This window comes from Tyto alba, unplaced genomic scaffold (assembly GCF_018691265.1).
Source record: "Tyto alba isolate M040663 unplaced genomic scaffold, T.alba_DEE_v4.0 Super-Scaffold_48, whole genome shotgun sequence".
Lineage (NCBI taxonomy): Eukaryota > Metazoa > Chordata > Aves > Strigiformes > Tytonidae > Tyto > Tyto alba.
Genome location: NW_024881324.1, coordinates 13,298,077 through 13,311,709, shown reverse-complemented (window position 1 = coordinate 13,311,709; position 13,633 = coordinate 13,298,077). Strand labels below are relative to the sequence as shown.

Genomic DNA, 13,633 nt, shown 5'->3' with positions numbered 1-13,633 from the left:
GCTTCTATACTGACTTGTTCTGTAGCCTGAGGGAAGCTACTTTTGCAGCTCTGCACCATTTTCTATGTATGGCAGCATGTGCTAGCTACTTAATTAGTGCTTTATGGAGTTATCAGTTTAGGTTTTTTTGTCTGTGAGATTTTTCCCTGTGATAGACAGTTCATAAATATGACAACAGTCAATGAAGCAGAAAGCCTAGGGTCTTAAAGAAGCTGGCTAGCTGGCTGCTTTCCTCGGCAATATGAAGAGTATACACCCAGAAACTACCTGTGCATACGGGATCCATCCTGCTGTGTACGGGCGGCTCACTGCCTCCAGTCCTCCCAGCTGCTGACTGAAACTGAAGCATTGCCTTCTCTGTTCACTGCTTTCAGCTGTGTTTATTTTCTTGTGATTTACCCTGGGCATGGTTTTTTTTTTGATTTGCTTGTTTACCACTATATTATTGGTTGCAAAATTTAATGAAAATATGTTCTTATGGGTGTTTTCTGAAGACTCACAGCCATGTTCAAGATATTTGCTATCCCTGCAAATCCCACAACCTGGGAAACCATACCATTTGTACTGGGGTCAAGCTGTGGGGCAAGATAAGACAAATGCCTCCTGTGTTTTCTAGTAGTTGCCTGCAGTGATACAGGACAAAGGCTAATAGAGGGAGGATATCATGTAAGTTTTCCTCATGCAAAGCATCTGATCCAGGTAGTCTCCTACTGTTGACTTTAGGACTTCAGGGTGTTGTTGTTTTGGGGGGGGGGGGAGGGATTGGTTTTGTGGGGTTTTTGTTGTTGTTTAGATTATTGTTATTTAATATAGGAAGAATAAAGAATTCTGGATATTCTCCATGTGTTCTCAAATTTGGGTATTTCCTCACATACTCGCTGATCCTAGTTAGTATTGCTAAAAAACAAACAGGAGAGATCAGATTCAGCTTCAGAGCACAGATTGTATTTACTTACTCCTTTCCATCATACCTCATTTCAGCTGTTGCCAGTAGATCATATTTGGGATTTTTTCCTCTCCAACAATATAAAAGGACAAATTTGGCAAGGTGATACACTGTTCTGAATTACTACTTCAGTTCAGAGCTTCTAACTATCCAGCACCTGTTGCATGGGATACCCAAAGATACTTTTCATCATCCTGCTTTTAATGTGGGCTTATTTTCCCAGAATACTGGGAAAACTGGTGGAGAGATTGATGCTAGAACAATTTGTGAATGCCTCTTTAGATGTGGTGTAAATAGCAGTTGTGTGATTTGTCTAAAGGCAGGGTCTTTCAGAAATCTTTTTGGCTCAAGTCCTTGACTCTCCAGTGGAGATTGCTTTCTGTTGAGTACCTCTGAATCAAAAGTAAGAACCACGCATTTCTGAATGTACTGTTCATCAGAGGACTCTAGAGCTGTGTTTACACTTCCCCGAGACCTCTGAACTCTTTTCACTCGTACTTTCTTGCCCTGGTGTCTGCCCAGCTCTGTTCGTTTTTGCTCTGCAACCCTTCAGGCAGCAGGAGTGCTCAAGGAGCTAGCAGCACTCTTGCTGAAGTGCAATACTCAGGACTACATACACAGCACTGCAACATTTAGTTTTTTCTAAATGGTACCTGAAGCCCCAAGTGAAGACTCAAGAGACTCCTCCTTTGTGCTCCCCCTTCCCACGCCAGCCTGTTATTTCCGTCAAGGTCAGTAATTTCTGTTACAAGGGTGCTGCTGCAGAACAGATTGCCTGTGTTAGTGGCAGCCAGCAACCTTATGTATTTCAGGTTACCCAAGCACAGAGTTTAGCTGGCCATGTGAAGGCCCACAGCTGTGTGCCCTTGTGTGCTGGAAGATGGCATCTCTGCTCCAAGCTAGTATGGCTTCAGGGGGTCTGTCCATTGGCCACCCCTTAGTGAACCTGCTGGTGAACGTCCCACAAGAGGCTGAGACATCTTCTATTAATAGCAGACATTAGACAGTGGCTGGAAAGACACGTGTACTGCTCAGAGCTCGGGGTCTCCTGTAAAGCTTAATATACACACATCAGTGTCCTGAACCCCAAAAGTCCTCTAGCCCTCTTTGTTTACTCCTTTTCTGCATTGAAACTCCAAATGTTGTGAATGGAGCTCTAGCAAACTCTGGTATTGAAAGCCTCATCTATATGATAAGAATGAAATGTGATATTTATTGACATATTGTTTTCAAAAGGAAGGTAAATTAAAGTATTCTGCCAACATAGTGGTGCTATACCCATCTATCTAAATCTTATCAATAATTTAGCTAAAATGTTTTTAGAAGTTTTGATGTCCTTACAAGAATTGTCATGTGTACATGGCATGTATATGTTCATATCTAGGCAGAAAACTGCCTGGGATGTCTTTTGGCAGTATCTGTTCTAGGCTAACCTTACATTAGGGCACTCTTATTCCACAGGAAGAGAGCCATTTTTTAGATCACTTTGGGAATTGGATTAAATTGCAATGAAGTGCTCTTTAATATAGAATGTGTTCACCTTATGAGTTAGTGTGAAATAACTGGGTATACTTCACGTTTAAGCCTTAGCCTATTTTGCGATCGCTTCCCTCTGTAGATGAGCCCAGAGACATGTCCTCACTTAACTCAAATTTGAGAGCATTTTGAATGAAGGCTGCGTATCATAACCTGCAGCTCCAAGAATATCAAGAAAGGAGGGTTCTTCCTTATGAAATGTTCCTAGTATTAAGAAGCCTCAAATAGGTGGCTGTAACTTAGGGAAGATTTTTCTTATTTGTGAGAAGAAGAAATGCAACTAGCTCTTTGCTTCCCCCAAGAAATACTTTCATGCATGCTACTGTGAAATATGGCTGGGATTTCTTGACTAGAGTAATATCAGAGGCACTTAGGAATTTATATATATTTTTTTCCTTACCTTGGATAACAGCTAAAATGGTGAGAATTAGCATTTGCACTCTTTTCTATTTGTCAGTAGTATCCCGACTATAGATTCAACTGAAGAAAAATCACTCCAAAATGAGTCTAAAACTGCAGTGGAAGGGGAGAAGAGAGCAATCCTAATTTATCTTGATGCCATGATAGAGGAGAGAAAGAAATTGCTCACCCGAGCAGGTTTGCTTCTGTATTTCTGGTGAAATAATAAGAATGGAAATATATTTGGAAAGCCTTTTGCAATTGTTCGGAGGGGAGATGCTTTTTTCTACTGTAAGACTGTGGAAAGTTTACTTAATACCTTATACATAAAAATACACAGTTCCTTTTCAAAGGTAGTGAAACTTAATCAGACATTTAAAGAGATTTGTTGTCAAATTACATATTATTAGTGTTATACTTGTTGGTTTTGTGGGCATGGTCTTAACAAGTGCTAGCTCTACTACTTTGTTATTCCCATTTTTTAAATTGTGTAAACTTTATTTCCGCTTATATGACTTAAGAATTTTTTTTCTTCTTACAAATCTTTATATTGACATTTCAAAGGAAGCTAGAATTTTTGTTTGATTCCAAAATAAGTGCTGTAAATACATATACTCAGACAAAAAATGGGGAAATATATAGGTTTCTTAGAACCCTTATTTTGAATTTCTATAATCTGTGCCAAAACACTGCAATTCTAAGAAATATTTGCTGTGTAATTTCTGAGGCAGAAGTGGAAAAATTACTGGAAACCGTTATGTATTATGTTTGCATTATGGCATCACTGTCTGGGGTTGGTGTCCCATTGTGTGAAATACTTGATGTAGTGCAGAGTTAACACTGGAAAAGCTTAATGGTGTTTAGAGTTGGAGCTTGCTAGTGCATGTGAACATGTAGTAAGACACCACTGTTTGTAGGCAAAAAGGGAACATGAGGCAACCTGCTCTGGACAACTGGTATGAAGTCTTGTGGGTTATATGTACAGGGGACTATATAAAGCAGTGAAAGTATAGAAAGGACTTTGGAAAAAATACAACTTCCTTCTAGCACGGATGTTTGGCTTTTTTTTTTTTTTTTTTTTTTTTTTTCCCCAATCAGTTTTGAAGATCAGATTTTTCCCTCTCAGGTACTTGAGTTGTAATCAGTTACAGTTTTATTTTTGCAGTTAACACTTTAAGAAATTGCTGGTGCTGGTGCTTGTTCATTTGCTTATTCAAGTGGGATGCCTCTTATTAACCATTTTGTCACTTATTGTAGGAGAGGACATGGTTGGTGCAGGAGGGCACAGGAAGGCGTGAGGGTCCCTGAAGCTCCTTGTGAGCACTGCAGAGTCGTCTGAAAATACAGAGTGTTTTGTGATTAAAGTAAGAGATTAACTTGCAGCACAGATGAATGCCAAGCAATGAGGAGTGGACAAAAAGGACTTCTGTGCAAAACTATGCCTATAGCAAAACATAAACCCTTGCCTGGGCAGTGGCTGGGTCCTGACTACATGTTACTGCTCAGGAAAAGGGCATTGGGTTTGTTTGGGGGAGTTTTCTGCAAACACCTGCTCAGTGCTGGTTTTTAAAAAAAAAAAAAATTCCAAACAAAGAACACTGTTAGAAATTATTATGGTAAAGGAGAACAAAAGAGGAGGCTTGAATATGCCACATTATAAATCCCTATTTTGAATATTGTGTGCCATTTTGGACCCTGTTCCAAGATTTAGTAGAAGAGGAAGAAGCATGAAGAAGAACAATAGGTTTGGGCTGGCTTCTGGAAGATGAAAGGGTAAATAAGATGAGGACTCATGAATCTGGAGAAAGGATGTGATGGAAGGCTTGAAGAAAGTACAAATATATGTTGCAGAATTGACTGCCAAAAGATACTTTGGAATACAAAACCATAGTGGTTTCAAAAGTAAATGGGATAATCCCATGGGGGATAAGGTTTTAATTACATGGGTTTGGGTGCAGCCTATGGTTCTGAGCATGCAGATTTTCAGAATCACTACATTTCTGGTGTCTGGAGATAGGGAAAATACTCGGACAGCATCATTTACACCTCACATCATTTTATGCTTGTTCCTTAGACATCTGTGTTAAGCCTTTCAGAAACAGCATCCTCTGTGAGACAAACCATTGAATTAAGAGTATCACCACTAGTACATGTGTACTCAAAAGGAGCATGCAAAAGAGGCTTGGCTGCTTTTACAGCACATTTTTGGATGCGTCTGCAGTGTTGTTGCAGGGAGGGGAGAGCGTTTGTTTTCAGGGCTTGATAGGTAAGCTAAACTGAACTTCTCAAGAACTTGGGAGACAGTTACAGTGAGGTACAAATAGCTTAGAGAGGAGCTTGAGATTTTAACTTTTGGATTGTTGTGGAGTTGCATGTTACTTGTTTTGGTTTTAACTCTGTTTGACTAGATGTCTGTAATTGTGTGTATTAATTGTTATCCCCCTCAGATTTTGGAGAGGTGGCTTTTTTCAGTCTTCTGCCAGTGGAATGGAGATGATGATACCTTTGCTGCTCTGCCCCTTTTCCAACTTCTGTATTTTGTGTCTGTTTTCCTTTTGAATAAGACCAGTTCCTTACTTATCCTTTGCCCATGGCTGCTTTTTTTTTTTTTTTTTTTTTCCCTCTAAGAGCAACTGCATGAAAATGGTGATTGTTATCAGGTTTGGATCAGCAGCTGCAAAACCAAGCAGTTCTCTTAATTTTAGTTTGAATCTGTATGGTGAAGCTTTAGCAGTAGCTGTATGCCTTCACCTTTGAGAAGATCACATTACATTAATTAACAGTTCGCAGTTAGAAGGGGTTTTGTATCTATAAGTGCTGTTTGTTTACCTCTTAAACAAACATATTGCTTCATTAGTTGACAATATGCAGGGTAAATTGTTTTTGGAAGGCTCAGTTTGAAAGGAGAGGGCTGTGGTCGTTTTTTTGTTGTTGTTGTCTTTGATATGCTATCTCCATTAACGTATTAAAATGCAGAACTGCTTTTGGTTTGTTTTGAAATCTGTATTTCAGAATTCTAAAGTATAGTTGTAATTAACCTGAAAATAAGTAACCTCAGTGCAAAATTTTAATGTGAGAAAATCTATGGCAATACAGTTAATTCTCTCTGGCACTTTTAAAATTTATTTTCATCCTCATTTGCTGCAACATATGTCCACGACTGTCTCTTCACTTCTGAGGACTGAATGCCAAAAGAGCTGAGCCCCTTATGCTTTAAAGTGTAGAAGGTCACAAACTTACTGCAGTAACAACAAACACTAATGACCGTAATTTAACTCTGTTGGTGCCATTTTCTAATCTGTCCCTGCCGGCCGAATCTCCCCGTGCAGAGGTACGGGTTTAAAGATGACAGATTTTTTGATTCCAGTCGAAGTATCCTAAAAGTGTGCTTACAAGACTGGATGTAGGAGACTTCTTCCACTGACCTGCAGCTGTCCCTTGTTCGTGGTTTGAAACTGCAACTATGGACAAGTGCAGACAGAGTTTACGTATAAACTCAGAAGGTCTCTTGCCAATTCAATAAGCATGAAGAGTGGCATGTGGTGTTTACATCTTGGTCTCTCTTGCCAAATGTTTTGTCTCTCAAAGTGTATAATCATTGCCACTTACATCTCAAAAGTAATTTTCTGGTATTTGAGTACATCATTGGAAGTATGGGTCACGGGAAAAGATCTACTCAAAGCTCTTACACAAGTTTACTGACCTTTTTTTTAGCTTATTCTAGTCTATTGTGCTCTTCTGGTTCTCCACTTTTTTCACTATGGCTATGACAGAAGCCCTTATATCAAGGTTTAGAAATCAGAGGTGATTTCAGATGTTGTAATTTACCTTTCCTATGGAAAAAGAAGCCATTGTGGCCAGTGATACCATTTCATCTTGTGTTCCGGATGAAATGCGGGTCAATGGTGGCATTCCTGCAAATCCCTTTTGAAGGTAATTCTTTTAAAGGAAAGTAAGGGACATAGTATGGTTTAAAAGGGAAAAGTATCGAAAGCATCCCTCATCAACTCCATATTTGGTATGCATCAAATTTGTATGTATTCTGCTGAAATGAAAAAAGGAATTTGATAAGCGGTGAAGAACTTAGGAAAAACGTGGAACTTCTGTGACTATATAAATGATTAATTTTCCATTTCATTTTGTTCACCTCTTGTCTCTGAGACTGATCACAAACTGAATTCAGTTTCTTACTCTTCAAACAACTGAAGAACCTTGAGTTGCCTAACTTCTTTACAAAAAGCAGTACGGCATGAGGACTAAATCACTAGCACAAGGAAGACTTCAAAATAAAATAAAACCTTACTGATCTATGGCTTCTTTGACAGACAACTTGCCTAATTAATTGTAACAGATTTATAATCAAAGATTTATTTATTTTAAAATATTTGATATGAAGACTTCATATCTGAAGGCAATTTTTTGAAACACACATAGAAAAGTGTATAATGTTCTAAATTTTAATTTCATCAGTCTTTCTCTTAATATCTCATACTTCATAGGGGTCAAAATAAGCAATATCTGAATACAGTTAAAATGTGGAGATACAGGATATTCCAGTTATTTAGGTGAGCCTGTTTAATGTCTTCACTGGACCCACAAGTGTTTGAGGTATCCTGTTAAAAAAAAATAAAAATAAAAAGCATAGCATTGCATATTATTAGAACTTCAAAAATATAGTTTCTTCAGAAAGATACTAATGAATTAAGCAAGATCCATCAATGGCATTTAATTAACAACTTATATGTGGTTTAAGTGTACCACATAATATGCATGATGTTCCGAAGTACCTGTTTGTGAGATAAGGGCTGTGGGTTTCCAGTAGAATTTAACAAAGTCTCAGGCCTCAGTTCTCAGGAAAAAGCTCTCAAAACTTTCCTATATGGGCCTACAATACTTTTTTCCAACTTTCTCAACCCCACTGTCTCTTCCCCTACCTATACTCCATTACTTTAATCTGACAAATTTTGTGGATATTTTGCTTGGAGACTTAAATGTACAGATGGATTATAGATCCGTGTTGTTCTCTTGTTTTCTCTTAAGAATGCTAATTTTTCGCTATTGTGTTTCTAACGTGGAGTACAGAAAAACCTGTCCCTTCTGTGTCATGAGGAATGGCCTGTTTGCTTGCATGCCTTCAAATTCTGTCTATTTAAGTGACTGGGAACAAGACCAGAAAGACTGAATGCTCTGTTTGCCAATTCTAATAGCAAAAAATGTTTAGACTTGAGAAATATCTCATTGTCTATGAATCCATTAAAATATCCACCACTGTGTGGATCTTGTTTCCCTCTCACAGAAGCGTAGTCTGTATTTCTTCATTTCCATTTTCCTTTAAAGAATATTTTGCTTTATATGATCTTGTCAATCAAGTTCTTTATTTGGCTTATTTTACGTGTCATTTTCTTCTGTATACCAACTTCTCCTGACATTTGAAATGGAAGGCTTCTGCTTTTTCTTTGCAATCTTGATGCTGTTAGATGACTTAAAGATTTGGAGAAAGTAGAGCATTAACCTACTGAAGTGCACCGGTATTAGGAACATTAAATAAATCTTTCTCCTACCTCTGAAAATGAGTATATGGTGATTGGTCTGTTTGACACATTGAAAATATATTTTCTCACAACTGCAAAATGAATTTCTTGGATCCCTTTGTCACTGATTTTGCTCTGTGCACAGTGTCTATTTGTGTAACATTTCAGTAACTTCCAGGGGATTGAGTCTCATGTTTACTGTGTGTGCTTAATATGACTAGCATGTTTTCATGCTAACAGGGATTTTGAAACTGCTGAGCTAATAAAATGTAATTAATAGAATGGTATTGTTTAAACTGTTTCCAGGTACATCCACCTTTATGGAAGCATTAGCAGCCAATGGTACAACCAACATACAGACATCTGTAACAGGGGTGACAGCCAGCAAACGAAGGTTTATTGATGACAGGAGAGATCAACCTTTTGACAAAAGGCTACGTTTCAGCGTGAGACAAACGGAGAGTGCGTACCGGTACAGAGACATTGTTGTCAGGAAACAAGATGGATTCACACACATTTTACTATCAACAAAATCATCTGAAAATAATTCACTAAATCCAGAGGTCAGAACAATTCAGATTTTTGGTGGGGGGGAAGGGTGCTGGAGGAATTCTAAGTTCTTGCCTCATTTATGCCTGCTATTCTGGCATAAACGTACACAAAACAAGGTGCAGGTTGTTGCTTGCAAGATGTTACACATACAACTGACTTTAAGTGTTATACAGTTGAGTTTAAGAACTATGTTGTCTGAACATGGAGCTGTAGGTAAGACGTGGCGATTTATGAAGTGCAACTTGAAACAAGCTTTAGCCTGAATTAAGGTTCTTTTTTTTTCTGAACTGGTTGCATGTGCCATCTGCTGTCCAAATTACAGAAATGCTGAATGAGTGCTTTAGTTACAGATAACATCTAATAGATCTTTCTTAATGATTTAATTATCCTAGCCTAATTACATTGTTGAAATGCAAAGCTTCTAATACTTTTTAAAGACTTTATTTTTGGATAAGGAAAAAAGTTACCTTTTCTAATGTGGCGGTTGAGTGGATCCTAAGGAAAAAATACAGATGGTGAAGTTGTCATGGGGAGAGGGGGGGGAGGAGAACTTTATGCTGCTTTTTAATGACGGAATAAAAAGATTCTAATGACTTATTGATTTTTCAGGTAATGAAGGAAGTCCAAAGTGCACTGAACACAGCAGCTGCAGATGACAGTAAACTTGTGCTGTTCAGTGCAGTCGGTAGCATTTTCTGCTGTGGTCTTGATTTTATTTATTTTATACGACGTTTAACAGATGACAGGAAAAAGGAAAGCACTAAGATGGCAGAAGCCATTAGGTATGTAAGATTATCTTCAGTCATCTGAGTGGGTATTCTTCATCATGTGGCCTGGCTTGGTTTATCTTTTTTATTTCAAAAGCCTCTAATTCAACACAATCTCACATTCACTTGTTATGTGATATAGCGTGCAGCACTTTGTGCTCCCCGTCCCTTTCTATTTGGGTTGTCATTTCATGCATCACTATTTTTACTACTAAAATTTAACTATGAAAACTGGTAGTATGGTAATACTCCTCCAGTCAAAACCAATTTTAAAAGACTTGAACAGCCCTAGGGTTTCAGGAAAACAAATTTAACACACACAAATACAAGATGTGCATTGAATGGGTAACTTAATATCGTACATTCAGAGCAGTGAAATGACGGGTACTTCAGAGGAGTAGATTGATGCTAGTGAGCATCATCCCAATGCTGGGTACCAAACCTAATGCTCCAACAAAATGTGCTGAACTACTACAAACTAGGAGAGTATATATGGGAAGAAGTATGGAACTTAGAGGCACATTTTAACAGTGCAGGCAAGTAGCTTATCACTTGAACACTCGTTTTGAGGGCCTGGGCTTTTGGCTTAGCTCCTGTATGCTTCCAGAGTATCTGTGTTCTTTCAGCCACCTATGTTCTGTTGTCGTTATCAATACTCATGTCTCTCTAAAAAGGCCTTGCAACATGTAAAGCCTGTTTCATTGGAAGCACAGTTGGCTTGTAGAGATGATAATAGTTATTTTATTTTCAAAGGCAATTTTTCAATCATTCCATGTAAGAGTTGCTCTTTAGATGTGGCCAGGGGACAGAGGCTCTTCATGCTGAACTTCTGTCACTAGCTTTATTCAGACCCTTCCAGAAGCCTGATTTTTTCACTTATTCTTCATTGTTAACAAAATGGATTAAGGCAACTTAAAACACCTATGAGCTTCCCCTTCGTATATAATAATAGTATGTTTCATATCTATATGCTAGAGATGGCTCTCTCTGGAATATTCAGCCATGATTTAAAATTATGTTAACTCTGGATGGGGTGTTTGTATGACGGCTTGCATAAGATGGTCCCAGAAATTTTTTTTGCATTCATCTATTTCAGCTCACTAGAATGAGTTAAGCAGCATGATAACCCTCAGTGATGGATGCAATATAGTAAAGATATCCTGTTTTGCAGAAATACAAACCCATGTAACTCAGATAAAGACCAAACTTTAAAATTACTGCTGAATCCCCCCTTTTAAAAAAATCTTTAATCAAAATCCCATATTTCAGCATCTGATAGGGAAGTGAGAAATCATCTGTCATTCAGAGGAAAGGAGTGCTTTACCAGTGCTGACAACTGTATGTTGTACACTGTATTCTAATCAGAATTTGTCGTGTATTCAAAGTAAATACAGACAACTTTTTCACTGTAGGTTGTAGCTATTAACTGAGAAATGTCCTCACCTCAACTTTGAGGTTTTAGAAGTCTCTGCTTGGCCTAATGTGTGTACACACACTCTTGCTTTTTCCTAAGAAGCTCTTGATGACATTCACTGTGTGAGAACAGAGAAGCGTGTAAGCATCCATGCTTTGTGGGTACTGAAATGAATTGTCATTTTGTCTTGATAACGAGGATAAGAATATGCATTTGTAACTTAAGTTGAGAAGAAAGTTTGAAGGTGTGCAATATGTGATAATGGGCCTCTACTATTTATGGCTTTTTTGTAATTTAAAAAGGCAGATTTATTTACTATCTCCCAGAAGTCCAGAAATACTCCGTAAGCAAACTCATTAATGTTTTGCCCATCTTTACTTATAGCTCTATATCTTATATCTTCACTTAAAAACAGATATTTTATACCAATGTCGTATAAGCACAGCAAAGTCCAGGCAGGGCTGTAACCATGGTTTTCGTGCCCAGAGGTAAGGGATGACCACAGCCTCATCTAAGAGAGGGCTGTGTGGCATGCGAATGTACCACAAGCACAGTGTCAGCTGGTGCTTGTAGGAGGGGTGTTAAATCCACACCTGCCCAACTACTGTGCTGCTTTGGGCTGGGAGAAGTGCTTGGCTTTCCCAGAATCGGAGAATAGTTGAGGTTGGAAGGGACCTTTGAAGGTCATCTTGTTCAGCCTGCCCCTGCTCAAGCAGGTTGCCTGGGACCACGTCCAGGCAGGGGCTTTGAATATCTCCAAGGATGGAGAGTCCATAACCTTGCCGGCTGCCTGTTCAGTCACCCCCACACTCAGAAAGTGTTTCCTGATGTTCAGAGGGAACCTCCCGTGTTTCAGTTTGTGCCCACTGCCTCTGGGCCTGTCACTGGGCACCACTGGAAAGAGCCTGGCTCCATCCTCTTTGTGCCCTCCCTCCAGATTCCCCCAAGCCTTCTCTTCTCCAAGATGAGCAGTCCCAGCTCTCTCAGCCTTTCCTCACATGAGAGACGCTCCAGTCCCTTAGTCAAGCTTGGTGGTCTTTTGCTAGACCATCTTCAGTAGCTCCACATCTCTCTTTCACTGGGAAGCCCATAACTGGACACCAGTGCTGAGCAGAGGGGAAGGATCTCCTCCCGCAGCCTGCTGGCAACACTCCTAATGCAGCCCAGAACACCGTTAGCCTCCTTTGCCACAAGGGCACGTTGCTGGCTCAGGTTCAACTTGGTGTCCACCAGAACCCCTGGGTCCTTTCCTGCCAAGCTGCTTCCCAGCGTGTATTGGTGCCTGGGGTTGTTCTTCCCCTTGTTGCTCTTCGTGAGGTTCCTGTGAGCTCGTTTCTCCAGCCTGGGGAGGTCCCTCTGTGGATGGCAGCACGACCCTCTGGTGTCTCAGCCCCATTTTGTATCATCAGCAAATTTGCTGAGGGTCCGCTCTGCCCCACCATCCAGACCACGAATTAAGCTGTTGAACCGTACTAGACCCAGCGCGGGCCCTCTGGGGCGCAACACCAATCACTAGCCACCAACTAGACTTTGTGCCACTGATCGCCACCCATTCAGATGTTTTTCAGTCCACCTCACTGTCTGCTCATCCAGCTCACACATAACGCCTTGTCTCCGAGTCTTACGGGGGACAGTGCTGAAAGCCTCGCTCTGAAGCTGAGGCAGACCACGGCCACTGCTCTCCCCTCGTCCGCCAAGCTAACCGCCTCGTCAGGGAACGCTGTCAGGCTGGTTATGAAAGTGATGCTGCCGAGGAAATGAGCTATTAACAAGTTTTCAAGGACTGGTATATTTTATTCTTTCTATATATGTAGTGAGTGCATGTTTCTGTTTCTCTTCAGGAATTTTGTGAATACTTTTATTCAGTTTAAGAAGCCTATCATTGTAGCAGTAAATGGCCCAGCCATTGGACTTGGAGCGTCTATATTGCCTCTGTGTGACGTGGTTTGGGCTAACGAGAAGGCTTGGTTTCAGACACCATACACTACTTTTGGACAAAGTCCAGATGGATGTTCATCCCTTACATTCCCCCGGATAATGGGCCTGGCTTCTGTAAGTAGCTTGCAGGGTAGGGGCTGACAGCTTTACAATGCAGCTGTGATAATTTATCTGGAGTGATTTCAAGCCTTTTCACCTTTGCTGTGTTGCATTTTTTTTATTTTTTTTCCTTTCTCTCATGAAAACCTTTCATGAGAAACCAGTATTTATAGCTTCTCTGCTCCATGCTGTTGCAACGCAGTCTTCACCTACACGCACGGGACCTAATCCCATGTCACAGGCACCCTCAACCTTGACGGTGGCCGAAGGGTTCCGATGTCCTGCATTCCAGGACACACCTTTCCTGCCTCGTGAGGACCTGCCGCCGGTGCCTGGCGGAGAGCGGCCCGGGCTGCACTCGGTGGTGTTGCATCACGGAGTGCTCGCTCACCAGCTGTGAGCAGTCCCATGCTAGCGTGCAAAATTGGTAAATCAGCTTCCATGCGCTCAT

The 13,633-nt window shown here is 40.2% G+C and overlaps 1 protein-coding gene across 1 annotated transcript in view; it reads left to right on the top strand.

The window, feature by feature from the left end:
• CDYL (chromodomain Y like) overlaps positions 1-13,633 on the top strand; it is a 100,489-nt gene that overhangs the window by 80,492 nt on the left and 6,364 nt on the right. Inside the window, exons 3-5 of the mRNA XM_042806955.1 lie at positions 8,719-8,975; positions 9,574-9,746; positions 12,987-13,197. Coding sequence (XP_042662889.1) covers positions 8,719-8,975; positions 9,574-9,746; positions 12,987-13,197 — 641 coding nt within the window. The remainder of the gene's footprint in view (positions 1-8,718; positions 8,976-9,573; positions 9,747-12,986; positions 13,198-13,633) is intronic.